At 39.4% G+C, this 21,935-nt stretch overlaps 1 protein-coding gene across 3 annotated transcripts in view; it reads left to right on the plus strand.

The window, feature by feature from the left end:
- Window positions 1–21,935, plus strand: part of Cad86C (Cadherin 86C) — a 604,661-nt gene that overhangs the window by 522,411 nt on the left and 60,315 nt on the right. For all 3 annotated transcript variants that reach the window (XM_065234358.1, XM_065234356.1, XM_065234357.1), the window contains exons 3-4: window positions 4,519–4,724; window positions 21,445–21,689. In XM_065234358.1, coding sequence (XP_065090430.1) covers window positions 4,519–4,724; window positions 21,445–21,689 — 451 coding nt within the window. The remainder of the gene's footprint in view (window positions 1–4,518; window positions 4,725–21,444; window positions 21,690–21,935) is intronic.

A 21,935-nucleotide genomic window follows, 5' to 3' on the forward strand; every position in this document is an offset into this window, starting at 1 on the left:
AAAAGAAGCTTTTATCCATCATCTAATACGACAAACACGACAAGCAACGGTTATGTTCTCAAGTTATTAACGAAAGAGAAAGTCGACGAAGAGAATCGATCAATGGTACTTAGGACCTAATGCAAATGTTCAACTTGAATTGTTGTGTCTTGTCAACTCTCAGCTTGATTTTTGCATTTTGCATTTCAATATCAAGCATGATATGTTGTTCCGATATCATGCGTGATATTGAGAGCGTATGAGAGCGGAAAAAAAAATCATTTGATTGATGATTTTGCCAACACTGGTCCCAACCATAGACTAGTAGGTCCTGAAAAAAACGTGCCCAACTTTTTGGCTCAGCTTTGGTACTCTCTTCAGTCCCAAGCTAATCGATGGACACCTCCCAAACTAACCGATGGAAACATAAGAAAATCCACGAACTTCTCATTTTATCTGTCAAACTTTCACAGCGAATCAAAACAAACCTAGCGTAGTACTAGAATTTTGACTAGAATGGGGTACGTTAATCGTTTGCTTGGGACCAATAGGCCAAGAAGTGAGCCAATTTAAAATCGTTAGTTTCCACCGGTTGTTCCAACTTTGTTTACTCAATTTGGGGTACTCTATTTGTGATGGGTAAGAGTAGATCCTACTCAAATTAGGATTGTTTATAAATAGCGTGTGAACCGTTTCGACCCGTCCTTCTACGCAAAGAATTACAGTCAAAAAAATTTGAAAGCTAGATAGCATAAAAGTTACGCTAAATCGCAACTCTCCGTGCCGACGCAAAGGTCGGTATAAAGTGAGAGAATGCAAACCTAGTATAAAAAGGATTTATGCCTGCCATAGTATAAAATACATACGGTTTATTCGAGGGAATGTATTATCCGAGTATTTTCTGCTTCTTTTTCTTTTAATGATTAATATTATTGTTTTCAAAACAAAATACAAAGTTCCTTAGGAAAGTTTCAATAATTTTCATTTTATAATATTTATTATTATGAAAAACACGTTCGGTTTTTAAATGTTGATGCGTGCTTCAATGCTTTGAGTAGATAGTACTTGAGCAGCTTCTGATTGCAGACTCCGACCTTGACCGGATGATTCGTCGGACAGTGCTCTAAGAACCAGTTTTAAGGATATCGATCGCTGGGCGGCAACGTCCCGAGCGAAGGCAGAACACGCCTACAGAAGCGATTTTCCATATCTGTGGATGCGAAGTGAATCAGTATATTTTACACAGAGATTTTCTCGATAACAAGGATACTGCAACGATCAATTCTTCTCAAGCGATGGTCTTTAATAATAATAAAAATAAAAAAAACAATCTCTCAACTACCTTGGCACACAAGTCAAGCTGTGCAAACAAGCAGAATTGGAAATAGGCAAACAGTTATAATTTTACCGATAATTTTAGGTAATCGTTGCTGAGAGTGTATGGGATTTTTCAGTGGAGTGAAAGAGTAAGAAACGATCCGCTATGTTTCTCGAAACTGACATTTGCTTATGGAGCTTTCCTAAAGGAGTGAACAGTTGCAGAGTCGTCGTGAACGCGAATGGTTTCACCAATATCAAAACAAAGTTATCAAATAAGGTTCGTAGGCCATAATTAAGAACACATCTCAAAATGACGTGCCAAATGTTCGGCCCATAGTTATAAAGCGCAAAAAGCGTTAAATCTTCTAAATTTACAATAACAGTTAAAAGTGGGGTATTGATTTATTAAGCTAGCATGTAGGCAGCCTGGAAATTGCCTAGAAAAGAGCAATCAATGTTTTTAATTTGATCAAAAAATAGGCCATTAATTTACATATTACAATTTCCCAGTAAATGCGGTATTAGTTTTTCATTACTATTGTGCATTATTGCTGAATGAATTAGTTATTTGCTAGATGGGCTGAAGTGAAGGGCTATGCTGACATTACACCTCGTAACCCTATATATATATATATATATATATATTTAAAAATTCACATCTTGGATTGTAAACAAAATTAAGATCCCGGTCTGCGAAAAGTTTTGTAGTTAGATAGGCTACACAATCCAAATTCTTCGGCGCGGATGTGGCACCCCCGGCGTGGATCAAAAATTGCCCGACATGCTTAAAATAGCACGTAAATGTTATCATAGTCTTTAAGTATCGTCCTGAATCATCACACATATTTATTGTGTTGCAACGTAGACAACATGTAATAATAAATTAATTGACCGGATTAATGGACCACCCGGTATTCGAAGCATTAAAGTTCAATGTAGATAAGATGTGCATCAAGTCACGTTAAGACCACATTATGGTACATCCTCAAGGTATGTATTTCGTGTGTTGAATTTACATTGATTCGTGATTGCACGCTTGTCTTAAACGATATTTAAAATCTTAGAAACGCTAGTTTATCGCTAATGAGTCCTTGGATCATTGAAATGAACGAATTACATTCTTTGCAGAACCTGTCTCACCCTTGTCTGAATCTCTCTTTCTCTTACTACACGGTAAAAAAAACATCACGTTCATGTAAAGTGATTTGCTGTTGAATTTGCACCACTTGCCAAACATTGCAATTCGATGTGCAAATCCCTTGGATGAGATCATATCACACTTCATTTTAAATTGTATTGCCCATCGTTGTTGATGTGCTGTGCTTTGAACTCGAAATGTCAACCATAGTGATATTAACAATCTATCACTTGTAGTTTAAATAATTTATGTTTGGATTTATTTTTGGCTGAAAAAAAAATTTGCCTTGCTATATGTTATTCAGAATTTGACCATATCATATTACTACCCAGATCACATGTTTCCAAGTGAGATTGAACAACATCGCAAGGCTTTTAGTAGAAGCAAGGCGAGACATTGCGCAATAAATTTGATAAGTTTGAGAATGTTTTGTAATCGAACTTATCTGAATAAAACACTATTATTGAATACAGCAACAATTTCGTATTACTCACGCTCTTGAACGCAAATTATTTCGGTTGGAGATGGAGAACTATCGCTTCTCTCACTTGTCCTCATTTGTTGTTGACTTACCACCTTCGCGAGTAATGTTTGTCATGTGACTCATGTGCGGTTTTGACAGTTGCTTCAAAAACCAAAACTAATCAAATTCAATGGATGAAAACAGTGGTGCCAATTCAAATGATAATCATTTTGATTTGAGGGTACATCAAAATGATTATCATTTGAACTGGCACCACATACAGTACATGTTTTTCAACGACAAATCACTTTATTTCCAAACGCAAATAACTTGAAAATCAATGATAAATCACTACGATTCGTAGTGCCGCATAATAGACTGAGTCAAGTGCAAGAGCATTTGGATTAGATGTGATAACTTTTTACCGTGTATCCGTCCCGAGAACCATCACCCTAATTGCTCACCAAGCTATGCATGTAGCTGTCCAAGAGCGCACCCAACTCACTGTGCGCCACTGCTAATTAACCAATCATTTCTCTTCGGCTCTGACATGACAAGAACAAACCACATTACGTCGGTACCTACGACGACGCACGGCAATCGAAAGAGCTACATCGCCCAAGGATATCCCATCGTTCATTCATGCAGAGCTAGCCAGTCCAGTGCAACATGTGCCCCATCGAGGTGCGTTCCGTCCGCCACTCCCTGTTTTGTCTCAAACAAACCGCAACCCGAAGGATTCTGTACCCATCGCAATTGGCCGCAGCAGGGCTTCCCCCACATGATCTGACAGTAATCGATCGATTGCATTTTGAAAGAGTGTGTGAAAACCGACCATTGTCGGCCGGTCGCGCTGAACGTTGACAGAAAGGTTTTTAAAAATATGCACAATCCCTTGGGGCGGGCAGCAGATCACGCAATCTAGTTCTCACATACGAGCTAGGTACAATTGTAAGACTTCCCAGCTGGTTCCCAGGTTTCAGTTGCGAGTTCCACATTTGGAAAGAAGCATCTACCTACCTACCTACGGAGAGAGGTTAACTGCTACGGCCGCCGTAAACGTAAACGATTAGGAAGGTGTTAAATTATCACGGCACACCACCCCACCCACCAGGCTTTGACAGTAAGTATGCGCCCCGCTGCCGGTTATTCAAAATTATGCCTGGTAGCATCAAATATTTTTAAACGAGCAACCGAGCCGCGCACCCCGTTTTAAGGCGCGAGCGTTGGCTATCCGCGTAACCATAAATCCCGTCTAATCATCGATAAATTTCTGCGTTTATAATAAATATTTATACATCTTGCCCCATGATTTCCATAACGCGTGCATATATAGCGGCACCGACGACCGAGCTTACACACAATCGACCATTAGGTACAGCCCAGAGTCATGTAAAGATATTTTCCTCGAAATACAATGTAGGCAACGCCGCAGCGACAGCGACAGGCAAGAGACACCCTAATGGCTTCATTAGCCAAACAACTCCCACCTCGATCTCCACAGGCACTGGCATTATCTAAGCAATCATAAGTTACACCACTTTATGACCGTAACATTCTACCAAAATTGTCACCGTGTTCTAACTCAAGTTCTATCTCTCTCCCATCCCGATTGCAGAATGTTCCTCACCTTCGCCATCTGGCAGTGCTGGCTGCTGGTCGGCCTGATACAGCGGACGGTCGTTGGACTGGATCCCAAATTTGATCCCTCGACACGGATGCGGTTAGTCCTGGTGCCGGCCGATGCCACCGTCGGATCCGTCATCTACCGGTTGCGGGCCAACGACGAGGAGTTTGAGTACCCGCTGCAGTTCGAGCTGGTTGGTGAGTATTGGCGCAATTTAGTGTTTATGTGGTAGTAGCGGCTTTATGGGCATGATTTGAACCTCACCTTAAAATTGGTGCAAAGATAAGGCATATGCTCACGCTATTCAAAACTACCCAAATTTGGGTAGAATCTACCCAGATCGTCAAAACTGAACCTACCCAAAAATGGGTAAACTATGTTACGGGTGACAAGTTGACAAATGAACAAAGTCGATCTGATTTATGTCGATGTTGTTCATTTGTCAACTTGTCACTCCGAACCAGAGATGCCAGATTTACAGACATGTCTGTGAATTTACAGCCTTCTATTTTTTTCATAGGCAATTTTTTCGTTACAGACATTTACAGACTTTTGTAATCAAAGGAAAATTTTAAAATTTATTTGGTTACACTGTTTTACATCTTTAATCAAGTTACACGAGCGATGTATTTTGCAACACGCATTATAAATTCACGATCGGGAAAAATCAATAGAAATCTATGGGGATCTGAAACACATCTTCTGGAACGAGAAAGGCAAAACAGTTGGTAACAGCAAATTGTGTTATATTCAACCAAGTTTTCCTCCCTCACGTGTGTAATTATTTTGCAAAATGTAATGAATATGTTGCTTGATATATCTTATTTCAAAACTGTATTTGTAAAATCGTTACAACAGTGTTAGTGTTTAGCGCCAATTCATCATACTTGGCTTCGATATACAGTACTCTCCATTTCTCGATGATCTTTATTTCGATATTCCTTCCTATCTGAATCATTTCAGCAACCCTGATCCTGATTCATCAACACTTTTTGAGCACGAAGTGTTTAGAATAGTATTAATAAGCTTATTTAGGTGGTGGAAAGTTGAATCTTTCACGAAGATGTGCTCGTTCCCTCGCTGCTGGCATGCAATAGGACCAGTACTAAGTAACTAACGGATTTACACACAACATGGCATATAAAATCGTCTCAAATTAAAGTTTAAATTAATCAAATTGGGAATCGCACCACAACATCACATGAACCTTATATGTCAAATGAAATTTAAGTGATTTTTCATATAGAACACATTGTTATGCTACCAGCTACAAATAATGAAATAAGTAACTATGTTCGTGGTCTTAGGAATTCTAGTGCGGTAGGAATAGATGGAATTCCATCCAAACTAATTAAAAATAACATTCCACTGTTTGTTCCCAAATTAACATATTTAATTAATCAGTCAATCGAAGAAGGCGTTTTTCCAAACTGTTTAAAATCTGCTAAAGTTGTGCCTATTTACAAAAGTGGTCAGAAAAATAACACTAGCAACTACAGACCGATTTCAATACTTCCAATATTGTCCAAACCATTTGAAAAGCTCATTGAGCATAGGCTATGCAGTTTTTTTGATCGACACAAAATAATCAACAAAAATCAGTATGGTTTTCAGCCAAATTCTAATACTACTAGTGCTACTGTGAACCTTGTCAACGAAATTCAACAGAATATTGACCAACGTAGAATTTGCTCCACAATCTTTATAGACGTGTCAAAAGCTTTTGATTGCGTACCGCACTGTATACTGTTATCAAAACTACAAAGCTATGGTATAAGGAATAATGCTCTAAAACTAGTTGAAACATATTTAAATGGCAGGAAACAACGCGTAGTCATTGATAACCACACAAGCTCAGATCTAAATGTTAATTTCGGAGTACCCCAGGGTTCCATACTAGGCCCAATGCTTTTTAATGTTTTCATCAATGACATTTTTGAGCTGCCGTTAAAGGGAAAACTTCAACTGTATGCCGATGATGCTGCGATTGTTTATGCTGCTAATAGTATAGAAGATTTATTTCAAAACATGCAGCACGATCTGAACTTGATACATCGGTGGTTCTATGATAATTCTTTAACAGTTAATGCATCTAAAACCAAGTTCGTGATTTTCTCCAGTACCAACCGATTTTGTGACCTAAATTATGACTTGTGGCTAGGTGAAGAAAAATTAGAAAGGGTTGCTTCTACAACATACTTGGGGCTGATACTACAACAAAACCTTAAGTGGAATCTGCACGTTGATCAAGTTCACCGAAAGTTAGTAAAATTTCTCGGAATTCTTCGACAAAGTAGTCATATGATCCCTATGAAAGAGAAAAAAAATCTGTTCTATGCCCATGTTCATTCACAAATTTGCTACTTAAATATAATTTGGCAAAATGCACCTACTTATGTTACAAGCAAAATATCAACAACTTTGAACAAATTCATAAGAACTATTTTCTGGGAACAATATTTAGACCCGAATGTAAGAACTATTGATTTGTATACTAATAATAACGTGTTGAATTTAAGCCAAATTAAATATTATGAATCGGTTCTATTCATATTCAAAGTAAAAAATAACTTGATCAAACATAATGTAGATTTTCAAACACTAAGTGATACACACCGATATGATACGCGAAATGTTAACAATATTCGAGTTACAATCCCTAGAACCAACTATATGCGATTTGGTTGTATTTATCCCGCTATAGTTAATTTCAATAATTTGCCAATGGATCTTAAAAATATCCCTTTGATTTATACATTCAAAAAGGCCTTGAAAAGGTACGTCAAAGAAAATATTGCCTAGACTAAAAAGCTATTTTTTTTCTATATACCAATCAATATAATTAACTCTCATTTGCACAGTTGAATATCGAAAAAGAACCTCCCAATCAGTCTCTAGACTGCCAATGGTTCATTGTAACTATTTTGTATGCATTGTAATGAATTAGTTAGGGGAAGAAGAAACCAAGAATTGTAAACTATTGTTAATGAAATTTTGTACAAATCTTTTGAAAGGGGTTTTTACGCCTGAGATTGAAACATAAGGAATTATTAAATGTTTCCATCTTGGCTTTTCCCCTTGCCGAAAAAAATAAATAAATAAATAAATAAATAAAATATTGCGAGACTATTCACAACGTGCAAAAATCAAGCTGAGAGCTGACTCGACACAAAAATGATTCCGTTTCACATCGTTTTCTTAGAAAAAGAAAGTATAATTTGCTATCTCTTTCTAATCTGCGCCGATGGCAGACACGAAGGGACTGCTGCCAGTCGCTATGGAAGTTTCGGTTGCGTTCGGATGTAAAGCAAAAATCATGAAACTCAATCTCACCACAGTTTGGAGAGATTTGCAGCTGGTCAGTTTTGTTAGCTTGATATTCCAAGTTGCAACATCACAGTTTGCAAAATCAACCGCAGTTGTTTGCTTGTTGATTTTTGTCTATGAAAATAAAGCGTGATCTTGGGCATTGGCGTTGGTGAGATTTGATTGTATGATATTTTTCCAACACTGAATATGAGTGAATTAATCTCAACTTGGAGTTTTCTCATCTATTTCATGACTCCGTCATACGCAAAACTTCTGCTAGTTTTATGCAGCCGAATTACAGACATTTCTGAAATTCACAGACATTTTTCGTAGACTTCTGAAAAAAAAATCTGGCATCTCTGCTCCCAACACAGCTTAATACATCGTCGCTAAAACAATACCGCCATCTGTTGAGTACACTGTGGTGGGTAGTACGCTGAACAGATGGCGGCAGTGTGTAAACGTCAAACGCAAAGGAATTGACTATGTGCGCCGCAGGTGCCGGTACAACCAACTAAGATACTTTTAAATTGACCGTTAAATGCGTGTGATGAACAACTTGCGAGTGTTATGTCTGCTTGTCTATGGTTTACCCATTTTTGGGTAGGTTCAGTTTTGACCGATCTGTGTGGATTATACCCAAATTTGGGTAGTGTTTAAATAGCGTGCTTGCCACATTTTAAACTGGGCTTAGACAGGGCAAGTCAATTGATCAAGTCAGTTGAATTCAACTCACTTGAACGCGAATTGAACGTGTAAACCATGCCATTCAACTGACTTGATCAACTCACTTGAATTTAAAAAATTTGAACCAGGCTCAACTTTTCAAGCCAATTGAATTCAACTGAGTTGATCATTTGACTTGCCTAGTCTAAACCCAGCTTAATGCAAATGAAAGTTATTTTTTTTGTTTATTAATTTATTTGATAAGGCTCAACCGAATTAACTTAACAGAGCCGAGGATTCATGGTCACTATACAATACATCTTAAAGCTATAGTCAAAAGGTACAACACAATAAACACTTTATCTTCCGCTATCCAAAAAGCCTCCTCCATTAGAACTGGAGCCGCTTCCAGTAGTTTCATTGTATGGCAAATTGTTGTACGCCAACGAGGGTCAAAGCACGTCCATTGCAGCAATGGACGCAAAACGTGGTCAGCACTCACACACTCATCACGAAACGGTTGCTTTCCAAAGTCGACGACGCATCGACCGAAAGAACTGCTGATGAAGAACAATGAGGAGGACCACACAATGGTTGCTGCCGAGTAAACAGACGATCGCGTAGCACACATCGAGAGTGGTCTGCTTTTGTCGACAGCCGAGTGAACACTGTGAAATGAAAGTTATGGTTAATATAAAGTAAAGTGGGGCAAAAGATCGACCTTAGTTGGTAAAAATAATGTTTTTCCAAACTTGAAGCATTTAAAATCAAATGTTTGTAGCAAAATTAAATTATGTCTATGTGAATCCGGTCGGTTTAAATTTTGCACTAATCGAAATACATATAGAATTGTAACAGATTATAAACCAACATCTATTATTTTTGAACCCATAGAAAGATCTTAAATGATTTTTAAGAATTTCAAAGAAGTTTATAGAAGTTTTCGGAACTTCAGAGAAGTTCAAAGATCATCAGAACATGAAAATCATTTCCCAGAATTTCAGAACAATTCTCAGAATTTCGCAGCATTTCTGAGAAGTTTTAAGAAGTAGCAAGCCTTCAGAGAAATGCATTGATTTTCAAATAATATCACTTTACAGAGCATCAGGAAAAATCCGAAAACTTTTGAGATTTTCTTAAAATTTTAGAAACTTTGGAGAAACTTGCAGACCATCAGAAAAGTTATCAGAATGTCAGAGTAGCTCCCAGAGCTTCAATTAATTTGCCAAAATTCTAAAGTAGTTCAAAAACATCAGAAAAGTTTCCAGACCGTCAGAGACGTTTTAAGAAGTATACAGAAATATATGTTGTTCCAGAGATTTTTTCAGAATTTCATAGAAGTTTCAATAAATAAAGAAATTCCCAGAACTTCAGGTTAGTTCATTAAACATTAAACAAGTTTTTAAAAAATTTTATCGTGATTTCAGCGAAGTTTCCAGAATTTCGAATTATTTTCTAGAATTTTCTAGAATTTTAAAGATGTTTAAGCCACATATCAAAGGTTCCCTGAACTTTAAAAAATCAAGATCAAAACATTTGCTGACAAAACTTCAAAGAGGTTTACTAATTTTCAGACAAAATTCCAGAACTTCAGAGCAGTTTGAAGAAATTAACAGAATCTCCCCAGCAAACAATTCTGCTGATTAATACCTGAACAAGCTTGTTTTAACACTGCACACTGGGCCAGGAACCGAAATTAGCAAGACAAAACCTCTAGCGCATTGGGTTTGATAATATTGAAATGGTGTCTTAGGCAAAGTTTCTCGGTTTAACATGCGTCTTCATCTGATGATGGAAATTAGTTCCAATTTTATCCGCATAGATGGTGCTGCAATATTAACTTTCTTATTTCACATGCTAGAGGTTTTATGTCTTCGGCAAAGTTGTTCGAGAATATACATGAACAAGCTTTGTGCATACATAAGTACAGCGTTCGCCAACGTGCAGCTAGCGAAGCATAAGAGACATATTCCATCGTTTCCATCACATGCAGCCAGCAAGGCGTGCGTTGGCGAACGCTGCTTGAATAAACATTGTAGTCTATGAATTCAGATATCTCAAATTATAAAATTATATGTCCGGCAAACTTTCACCTTTGATTGATGATAAATGGTACATTTCAGAAAGTTAATGACTTTTTGCTAAAACTTGCTACTTTTCGAGAAACCGGATTTTGAAAATCATGGTAATTTTAACTATTTTGGCTAATATTTCACTTGTATCGACCCAAAACATTGGGAACTCTTCCTTAAAACTTGCAAATTATCCGACTTAAAAGATACACGGCGTTAAAAATGAAGGATTTTCGTTTGAATGGAAAATAGTACAAAAAACGTAAATTTCAGTTAAATTTTACAATATTCACTATATCTTTGTTATTTGAAGACCTAAAACTTTGAGTTTTTTTTTTATTTTTTTTAATGTTCTACAACTTTGCCGAAGACAGAAAACCTCTAGCATGTGAAATAAGAAAGTTAATATCGCAGCACCATCTATGCGGATAAAATTGGAACTAATTTCCATTACCAGATGAAGACGCTTGTTAAACCGAGAAACTTTGCCAAAGACACCATTTCAATATAATGCAAACCCAATGCGCTAGAGGTTTTGTCTTGCTAATTTCAGTTCCTGGCCCAGTGTGCACTGTAAGGGATATCTGGGGTCCATATGGACACCAGATGACTTGGAAGCAATGGCATTATAGTTTGAAGTAGCTTATCGGTTCCAAATTCACAGTACCTTCAAATTGAAGAATTCTAAGCCGTTGAAGCTTATTTGAAAGTCAATTCAAAGCGTACTAAGGAAAGAATTAGACCATAAAGCAGGACTTTACGTTGTTTGATACTATGTCCTCAAGATCTTGATTATTTAGATGGGTGATATCTTGGGCAAAGTTTATCAGGTGGTCGAGGACTATTAATTGATGGAAAGAGCAATTCGGAACTCTCCCACTACACACTTAGAAATACCTAATCTTACACGTGACGGAATCCATCTTATCTCTCATCTCTTATCCATCTAATCCATATATGTCAGTCTCAGAGCACCTAAATGTACATCAATTTTTCTAAGTGTGTAGGTGGCGCTAGTGAGCATTTAAAGTCAGTATGTTTCGTACTGCTGTATCTCAAGACGAATGATTTTCTGGGCAAACTTGATCAAGAGGTCAAGAACCATTTGAGAGTGGACAGAAAAATTCGGAATTCTTCCACTAGGTGGCACTAGTGACCATTCATTCAAAGCCAATGTGTTTTGTGCTGCTGTATCTCAAGATCGTGAAGATATAGACGAATTATTTCTTCAGTAGAGATGATCAGGAGGTCAACGACTATTGAATAATGAATAGAACGATTCGAAATTTATCCACCAGGCGGTGCTGGAGAGCATTCAAAGCCAGTGTAGTTTGTTCTGCTGTATCTCAGATTATTTAGACAGATGATATGTTCAACAAAGTTTATCAAGTGGTCAAAGATTATCAAGTGAAATTCTCTTGCTAAGTGGTGCTTTTATTTTGCACAGACGTTGAAAATCTCAAATCAAACTTTTGCTTTACCTTACTACCTAACTATCTTCTAGGTCTATAAATCAGTGATTTTATTAATACCTAAGCAACTGAATTTACTGTCAACATGTGTACTAACGTAAGCATTCTGAAACAGCTTTTAGCATCTAGTACGACAAACACGACAATAAATGGTTCTGTACCAAACTTATTATCGAAAGAGAAAGTCGACAATGGGAATCGATCAATGTTACCTAGAACCTAATGCAATGTTCAGCTTGAAATGTTTCATCATTAAATTGGAAATAACATGTTGGCATTAGTGACGTAGATGAATGGGGATTGTAAGGCAGACATGATATTGTATGAAATTTAACTACGGTTTTTTGACCTAGACTACGTCTTACGGGAAGGTACTGGGGGTAAATCGAAAATCTAAATTTGCAACGGTCACGAAAAGGTATTAGGTTTCGGAAGCCTATAACTTTGTCATTTATTGACGAAATTAAAATCCAAATACACCAATCGATAGGAAATAACTCTCATAATGTGCTACGCTTTTTCAATTTTCCAAAAAAAACTGTTGAAAAATGTGCAAAGAAAATGTGACACTTTTTTCACTGTTGTCATGAAATAAACGTTCTAAACCCAGTCATCATAATTGAGTACCATTTGGTTGCACATCGTGCTGCTTGAATCTGAAAACTTATAAAAAGCGCTGTGCCTTAACTCATTTTCGCTTCCGACGGCGGGTGAGCAGGTACCAGCAGCAGTAGCAGCAGCAGGAACCTTGCGCGTCGTTCCCGTCGAGATCACTTGTTGCTGGCAGCGGCGTCGTCCCGAAATGGATCAACCTTCTTGCCTGAATGATAACGAACCCTCGTTCTAAAAATCTCGATTACTTTTTCGAAAGGACATATCAGCTTTAGTAAACAAGGCATTTTATCGTCGGTTTGGCGTAACTGATAGCTCGCCCACGCATACTAACACCACTATATCAGGTAGGTGTAAATGTTAGCATGCGTATGTGAGCTACCAAAGTTGCCAAAATTTAACTTCTAATCGGTCAGGGTCTATGCCTAGGGGCACGAACGGAAGCTTGACGTAGGACCGCTAGTGGACGGAATAAATGTGAAGAGCATTTAGTTCTTTTAATTGATCAATTATCTATTATCTCAACTCTTTCTGTTTTTGAATTGTAGGCGTACCAAATTTGTAGTATTTTTTTCAAATGGAAAGTTGATTAAGAGAATCAATCAAAATCACTTTCACCCCTGCTTCCAAGTTTGGTTACAAGATTACAACTCTGGAGAGCATTTTGTGTGGTCGTTGGGGGCTTGTGGTTCTGAATATGGACAAACAAGCACAGATAAATTCTATTCCAACTCTTTACTGATGTAAGCTTGATGGCCCTGAAAAGGGCCGTTTTATTGAAGAGGACATCCATGGCCACTTACGCTTGGCGTGTTTAGTGTAGGTGACAGCATCACGAACCTCATTTTCCAGGAACACCTTCAGCACACCTTGTAGATCAGACCGGAGATACGTTTGACACCACCACGGCGAGCCAGACGACCAATGGCGGTTATCTCGAAGAACTTTGCGATGACGCTTGGCGCCTCCTTTAAAAGACCTTTTCCTCCTTTGCCACGACCAGCCAATTGTTGCTTGTTAGGTGTGAAGGAGTGGACTAGCCACCACTTTCCTACTGCTGCTGCTGTTCACCACGCCGTCCGAAGCGAAAATGAGCTAATGCCATACAGCAGTGCTCTTTTATATCTTTTCAGGTTAAAGCAGAATGATGTGCAACCAAGTGGTATAAAAGCTACAAAGACTCCTACCATTATGAGTAGTTTGCTATCAAGTAGCGACACTGGCTCTTTTCCTTTTGCGTACACGGCGAGTGTGCAAAATATTACGCAATTCCATCCTCCCTATTCGCACGCGCCCGAGGATCGAAGGCGAATGCCACTTCGACTTGTTTCGTCTACTTACTACTCTCTGACGACTGTGCTGGGGAAGCAGCATGTGCATGTAGGTAATTGGTGGATTTATTAGTTAATTCGACGCTATTGGACAATGCTCGACATTTATCAATTTTTCAATAGTTTCTTGTTGAAAATCAACATTTGAAAGCATTGTTATCGATACGTAGCCATATTTCTGATCGATTGGTGATAATATTATTTAAATTGAACCAGGGGCAGCTGAGTTATTAACGTTCAAAATCTTTCTTAATTTGTTACATGTTCCATTTTCGGTTTTCACAAAGTGTACCCCCATATAGAAATCAAAGACGTAGTCCTACGTCAAAAGGATTTCTCTACACAGAATACAGATTTCTGTACAAAGCACTGAAATTATCAGACGGTACCTCTATTTAGACTTTCACATCCTTCTTGGAAAATAATGCTATAGAACGGATTATAAAATTCCAGCATAGCAAGCCGTTCGATTGCAAAATTCTCCAAGTAGGAGGGATTTACAATGCATAAATGGAGGTACCTTCGAGTGTTTTCAGTGCTTTGTACTGAAATTCGACAGTGAGCGTTCAAAAGGGCCTACTTGCAATGATCGATTATCTTCATCGATTTTCTATTTGCATTGCTACAGCTAAAGCGAAACAATTCACGCTGAACATTGCATTAGGTCCTAATTAACATTGATAAGATTTTCTTCGTCGACTTTCTCCTTGTACAAGCCATGTAAAGACATTCCCAGGTATTTTCAGCACACAGATCGATAAAAGAAGCTTTTATCTAGCATCTCAAATACTACAAACACAACCAAAAACAGTTATATCACAGACAAACAGACATAACACTCGCAAGTTGTTCATCGAACAAGTGTTTAACGGCCAATTTAAAAGCATCGTAGTTGGTAGTACTATCACCTGTGGCGCGCATAGTCAATTCCCTTGCGTTTGACGTTTACACACTACCGCCATCTGTTCAGCGTACTACCCACCACAGTGTACTCAACAGATGGCGGTAGTGTTTTAGCGACGAGGTTTTACAGTGAGAAATATTCTATGTGTTATGTCTGTTTGTCCGTGGTTATATGGTCAAGTTATTAACGAAAGAGAAAGTCGATGAAGAGAATCGATCAATGTTACTTAGGACCTAATGCAATGTTCAGCTTGAATATTATCTGATTTTTTTCTTCAATGTAGTACTGTAATAGGTTGTATTGGGTATCAAAAGCAACAACAATGTTAATCCCAAGGTGACTATATATAGGTGTTCTAATGTGTCAAATTCATGATTCAGCCATGTTGGATTTTTGTATGGGACAGCGACCGAGTTTGTTTACAATTTGCTCTAAAACCGCACTTTTCCCCCCCGCGACCTCCTCGCCTATATAGAGACAAAGCTGTATCACCATTTATATACCCACCATGGTTAATCCTAGCACCGAGAAATTTTAATCCAAGCGAGTTATTAATAAAAGAGAAAATCGTTCATCGCGGTTATGCGGTTACGGGGTTGCTCACTGTCAAATTTGTAATCTGTGATAGATATGGAAGTTATTTTTTACCCACCACAGAAACACCCAGTGTTCAAATGGTGCATGTGCTTCTACAAAACGCGAACGAAATCTTAAAAAAAAACACAATAGACTTCTCTGACGTTTGTGAAATGCACAAGTATTAGTGCAGAACTTGGGGTAAATTATACGTATTAGTGCAAGAAAACCTTTGAATTCACCCAAAGTTCTGCACTTATACTTGTGCAATTCATACACGTCAGAGAAGTCTATATTCAAGAGCAAATTGTCATTATGTCGTAAGTAATATTCGCACCGATCCGAGAAAAATAAAGTTTTGTTTTGATGACCGAAAAGTTATTCCTATTTCCAATTAAACACATATAATCTCATAGTGATAGCAATATTTAACATATTTAGCCGGGTTTTAATCATACAAAGGCAAATCGCTAGCTTTCATGCTAAGAAATACTGGTTTTTGAGTCAAAAGTTATTATACGTCGTTTGGTGGCCCCTATTGTTACTTAAGTCAAAGTGTATTTACCAGGATATTCGGGAGAATTATCAATTACGTCTCCTTATGTGCAGCCCATTCATCATTTAGGACCACCGAAATCATCTTAGCAACAAACAGTTCGATTTATTCACTTTAATAATGAGAAAGCGAAACGACGAAAGTACACTTTTCACGGGTTTCTCAGTGCTGTTACTTAAGGCAAACGGCATCTCCATAGAAATCGGGTGACTTAAGTAACAGCGAAAACTATTTTGATCGGAAGGTGATTACGTCAAAAAGCAATTCGACTGGTAAATAAATTTAAAAATGGGATGTGATCCTATATTCGGACAGTATATAGTGTAATAGCAGGAGCATCGATTGACACTGATAGCTCGACTTTGTTTACCTTTGTTACATTCGACGTAATGAAAATTTGCTCTTGATTTAGTATTTTTGTTTGCTCAATCGGTACACGCTAAGTTCTGCTTACTCCAGGTGAGTCGATCGTACTCACTTTCGTCCGATGTATCGAGTTGTCAAAAATTGAGTATACAAGAAATGTCAAACTGAGTAAAAGCCTCTCAGTCAGCAAAATCCTGGATTTGGAAAAAAAAACCTCATAGAAAATGTTACTCAAAACCAGCTGAAATGCCTTCAGGCAAGTACGAATTGCTTAGGGAAACGGTGTTGAACCGTTTTTTGCTCCGGTTGAATGAATCCGGAACAGGCAATTTCCATTTCCTTGAATAAAAATCAAAACAAAAACACTCCCCGCAACTGAAAATACCGGCGAGTGGAACGTAAGAACGTAGTTTACTCAAAAGTGAGTCAACATAAGGCTACTCAATTTTGAGTAGCCATACTTGCCGCTGAGATGAGTACATTCGACTCAATTTTGAGTTGACCAGAATAAGCGTGTAGATCAAATATGTACCGAGACCTTATTGGAGGGATTTATGGCTAATCGATATATTCTCGATCAACTACGAAATGTTGCATTACATTGGTGCAAAATTGTGCAGTACGTTTTTGTGTGTGTATTTTTTTTTAGCGTTTTGAAGTTGAATCACTGTGGAAACCTTATTTCTGATCAATCTCAGTAACACATAAAAATTTCAAGAGAACAAATCGACAGTGAGCATGCATAAGGGCGTATATGTGATGATCGATTCTCTTCATCGATTTTATCTTTGCATTGATACAGCTAAGCGAAACAATTCAAGACTTTGTTCAATGCAGAATTGTAACAGGTTGTATTGGCTATCAAAAGCAACAGCAAACGCACCGGGAAACGTTTATTCTAGCGAGTTATTAACAAAAGAGAAAATCGACGAAGAGAATCGATGATCTCGTTTACGCCCTAATGCATGCTGCTCACTGTCGAAATACCAGCTCTCCCAAAACGTATAACAAAGAAACTGGAACTTCACGTTTGCTGCAGTGCAGTACGCAAGGAGTATCTATTTCAAGAGTGATGTGACAACAGTCCATGATTTGTTCCCTAGAAATCTTGAAGTGATAGGGAAAATCAGCCATCATATGACGGTCATTGTTGGACGCTTCAATGTTAGCAAATAATAGAATGTGCACAGACAAACAGACATAACAGTCGCAAGTTGTTCATCGAACAAGAATTTAACGGTCAATTTAATAGTAACTTAGTTGGTAGTACCGCCACCTGTGGCGCGCATAGTCAATTCCCTTGCGTTTGACGTTTACACACTACCGCCATCTGTTCAGCGTACTACCCACCACACTGTGCTCAACAGATGGCGGTAATGTTTTAGCGACGATGTTTTACATTGAGAAATATTCAATGTGTTATGTCTGTTTGTCTGTGGAATGTGTATTCGCATTTGTATGAGGTCCAGAATTTAACCAAGTTTTACTAAGTAGGAAACCCAAAATATGTACATTGTTATCATTGTACATCGCATTAGTATTTCGTCCGCTAAAAGTTTACTCGTTTGACTAAAGTTTTTAATTTATTTGTTCAACGTTGAACGATTATCTGTTGCTAAATTGTGGAGTTCGCCAAGAAATAGCTGTTTTAAACGTTTCCGAAGGATTTAATTCCAAACCGCATTTCTGTTTTCGTGCTGGCGATATTGTTTGTTGCGGCTCATCAAATTTTGTTTGTTCGCTGTGAACATGGAGAAAAAACAATGCGGAGAATGCAAAATGGAAATAAATGAAATCGAGCCGTTGCGCTGCGGCTTTTGTGAGATTTACCTCCACATCAGCATGCAGTGTTGTGTTTTCAACCTCAGCCGTGCGAGTAAAGAACTATTCTCGCAAGGCAAGGCTTTATTCGTTTGCTCGACTTGTCGGGCTAAACTGAATGGTAGAAGTGTGAACTCGTATCTTGCTGATGAGCTCTCGCAAAACACGAACTCCAATGATGGGTTGCCGGCCCAGGTTCAACAGCTGTTCAAGTTGGTTGAATCGTTGAGTGACAAAGTCGACAAGTGCATTCCCATGGATACTCATGCTGAGAGACCATCGCATCGAACAAGGAATGGAAATGCATGGCCGCAACTGGGTGTTAAACGTCGTCGTGGTAACGAAGGCGAGCCGATTATCACTTCTTCTGCACGTGGGACCAATGCTATTGATCTCAGTGACGTGTCTGTGCCATGTCTGACACCACCGACCTCTGCCCCAAAATTTTGGCTCTACCTGTCAGGATTACACCCGCAAATAACTGTAGAGGACATTCAGAAAATCGCCACTCGCTGCATGAATTTAACAACACCTGCTGAAGTTGTGCGTCCCAAGGAAGCTGATATGACGAAGCTGACTTTCATCTCCTTCAAAGTCGGCTTGGATCCTTCTTTGAAAGAACTAGCTCTCGACGCTTCAACGTGGCCTGATGGAATTCTATTCCGTGAATTCATCGATTATTCAAAAAACCAAACCGCATCCAACAGCAATGCATTGACAACGATTTAAGGCGCTCTCTCGTGGACGGTGGAGGCCCTAAGGTTGACACCATCATCGATACTCATTCATTGCGACTTTCTTTGGACGGTGGAAACTCTAGGGTTTCCACCAGAGGTGAGTATCGGTCACCATTCGACATCATTATTTTAATCGAGACGGGGCTCAATGACGCTATCAGTTCGACGCAGCTTTTCGGAAGCAACTACAATGTGTACCGGTGTGACCGAAACCATATGAATAGCAGCAAATCTGGTTATGGAGGAGTTTTGATTGCGGTGCATCATCGTTTTATAAGCAGCAGTATCGCTGTAACCAGCGGAAAAACATTAGAGCAAGTGTGTGTATCGACGATGATTGGTTCCAAGCGGCTACTGCTGTGCGCTATATATGTCCCTCCGAACAAAAGCAACGATCGCACTGTACTAGATGCGCATATTCAGTCGATCCATGAGCTGCATAACAGAGGTTCTGACAACGAATGCATGCTGGTCTGCGGTGACTATAATCAACCTGGAGTGTTTTGGAACTGGTCTGACGGCGAAATTCGACCTGTGAACTCTGTGCCATTACCAATTGCTAGCTCCCTACTGATTGATGGTATGGATTTCCTCAATTTGCATCAGATGAATCTCGAGCGCAACCACTTGGGACGCATTCTCGATTTGCTCTTTTGCCCTACGGATTTTGCTATGGAAATCTCAAGATCTGTGTCACCACTTTTGCCTGTCGACCTTCATCATCCACCGCTTGTTGTCTGCTTACCATCTCTAATAGTCAATGGTGCAGCTGCATGAGGAGAATCTTCTTTTTCTTTATTTAACGTCGGTCTCTGTTCCGCAATCTAGTGCCAATCACCGACGGACATCGATTGCCATCCATTGACGGCAACCGAATGTGCAGGAAGGCAGCTTCCACACCTGCATAGGATATCGCACCCATTCACAACACACATGGGCCGGGACCAACGGCTTTACTTCCCTTCCGAAGGAAGACGTGACCAGAGATTTTTATGCATCAGAAAAATCCCACCGACCTCGGCTGGGATTGAACCCAAACCCATCGGGGTGTTAGAAAGCAGTCACGCTTACCACTACACCACCGGCGCCGGCTCATGACATGAGGAGAATGACAGTGATGGAATTGCGTTAGACTACAACAAGATTGATTTCGATGCTCTATTGGATTTCCTGTCGAGTATCGACTGGGATATTCCTTTTGATGGAATGAATGCTGCTGAAATGGGTGAAACGTTGTGCGTTATGCTAAATGATTGGATGGATGCAAATGTACCGATTCGTCGACCTGCTGTTTTTCCTGCCTGGAGCACTGCATTGCTACGAAAACTAAAACGCTAACGAAATGCTTAGCAACGTAGATTACGGCGATTTCGTTCTCTGGCTAATAAACGTAGCTTTCACTTGGCGTGTAACGAGTACCGTAAGCTTAACTCTTCGCTCTACAAATCGTACGTTTTACGTGTGCAAACTAACCTAAGACGAAACCCCAAGAGCTTTTGGAGGTACGTAAACTCTAAGAGGAAAAATTCTACTATACCGGCAACCATTTTTCTCAATGATGTTGAAACATCGATAAGCGACGAGAAATGTGAGCTCTTTGCTGCTCATTTTTCGTCAGTATTTGTCACAGAATCTGTCGACTCGGCTGAACTTGCCTCTGCTATTTCGGATATTCCTGCGAGTCTTGTAGACGTGGATACCTTCGAAGTAACGCCCTTAATGGTAACTATTGCCGCGAAGAAAATTAAAAGCAGCTTCATGCCTAGACCAGACGGCATTCCTCCTGTAGTGTGTTTCGAACAACTGGATAATGGGGCGCAAGTAGACGTCATATATACGGACCTAAAAGCAGCGTTTGATACGATCAACCATGATATTCTGTTGGCTAAGCTATCCAAACTCGGCACATCAAATCGGTTGACATCGTGGTTTTGCTCGTACCTGACTTGCAGGTCTTTGCGAGTTAAACTTGATTCCAGTACTTCCTCGTATTTTACGAACTCGTCGGCCATACCACAGGGTAGCAATCTTGGCCCGTTGTTGTTTCTTTTATTCTTCAACGACGTATTGCTTGTACTTGGAGATGGTTGCAGGCTTGCGTATGCCGATGACCTAAAGCTGTATTCCGTGGTGCGATGTACTGAGGATTGTATTCGTCTTCAATCGTTAGTTGGTGCAATCGGAATAGGCTTACCGTGAGCATATCAAAATGCATGGTAATGTCGTTTTACCGCATCAAGCAGCCGATTATTTTCGATTATGCCATCATGCTACAACTTCTAAATTTAGCTATTCAAAGTTGAAATCCGCAATTAATGCGTACCAATAAAAATATAATCATCCGACCTTATCACCTAATCTGTGCAATAATGTTGTTTTGACTAGAAATGAGGAATATTACGCCCCAACTGCTACTGATTAGAAGTACACCATTCCGCGTCAGTCGGCCTTCACAATCGACATTTAACTAATCCTCCCCCGTCTTTGTTTTCCAGGTGACGCCTCCTCCTCGACGGTCCAGATCGAAACCCTCCCGTGCACCAAGTTCAACTCGATCTGCCAGGCCAATGTGATCCTAACGCGACGGCTGGAAGCCGGCCGGTACTACGACTTCCAGGTTTCGGTAAAGGACACCAAGGGTGGCATGTCGATACAAAGCTGTTCGATCACCGCCACCAACTTCACCACCCCACATGACCTGATTTTCCCACACAAAACCGGCATCATCATGGTACCGGAGGTAAGTACCCCCTCTCCCATCCACAGTCTTGTTGTTTAGGGTTAGCGTACAAGATAAGTTCCCCCTCAAAGTCGGTCAGCGCGAATAAATTTTCCCAGGCGAAAACAATGCAACTCGAGCCTGGAAGCGATCTTTCAAGTACAACCAGATTCCCATAATCGGTGTTTGATCTCGAACCACAACCACAGCATGGCACGCCTGGACTCCGGTAGCCATAAATATTCGCATTTTGCGCGTGCCTCTCAT

The sequence above is a fragment of the Ochlerotatus camptorhynchus genome, unplaced genomic scaffold, assembly GCF_037179485.1.
Source record: "Ochlerotatus camptorhynchus isolate MF236.1 unplaced genomic scaffold, CSIRO-AGI_Acam_v1.1 ptg000433l, whole genome shotgun sequence".
NCBI lineage: Eukaryota > Metazoa > Arthropoda > Insecta > Diptera > Culicidae > Ochlerotatus > Ochlerotatus camptorhynchus.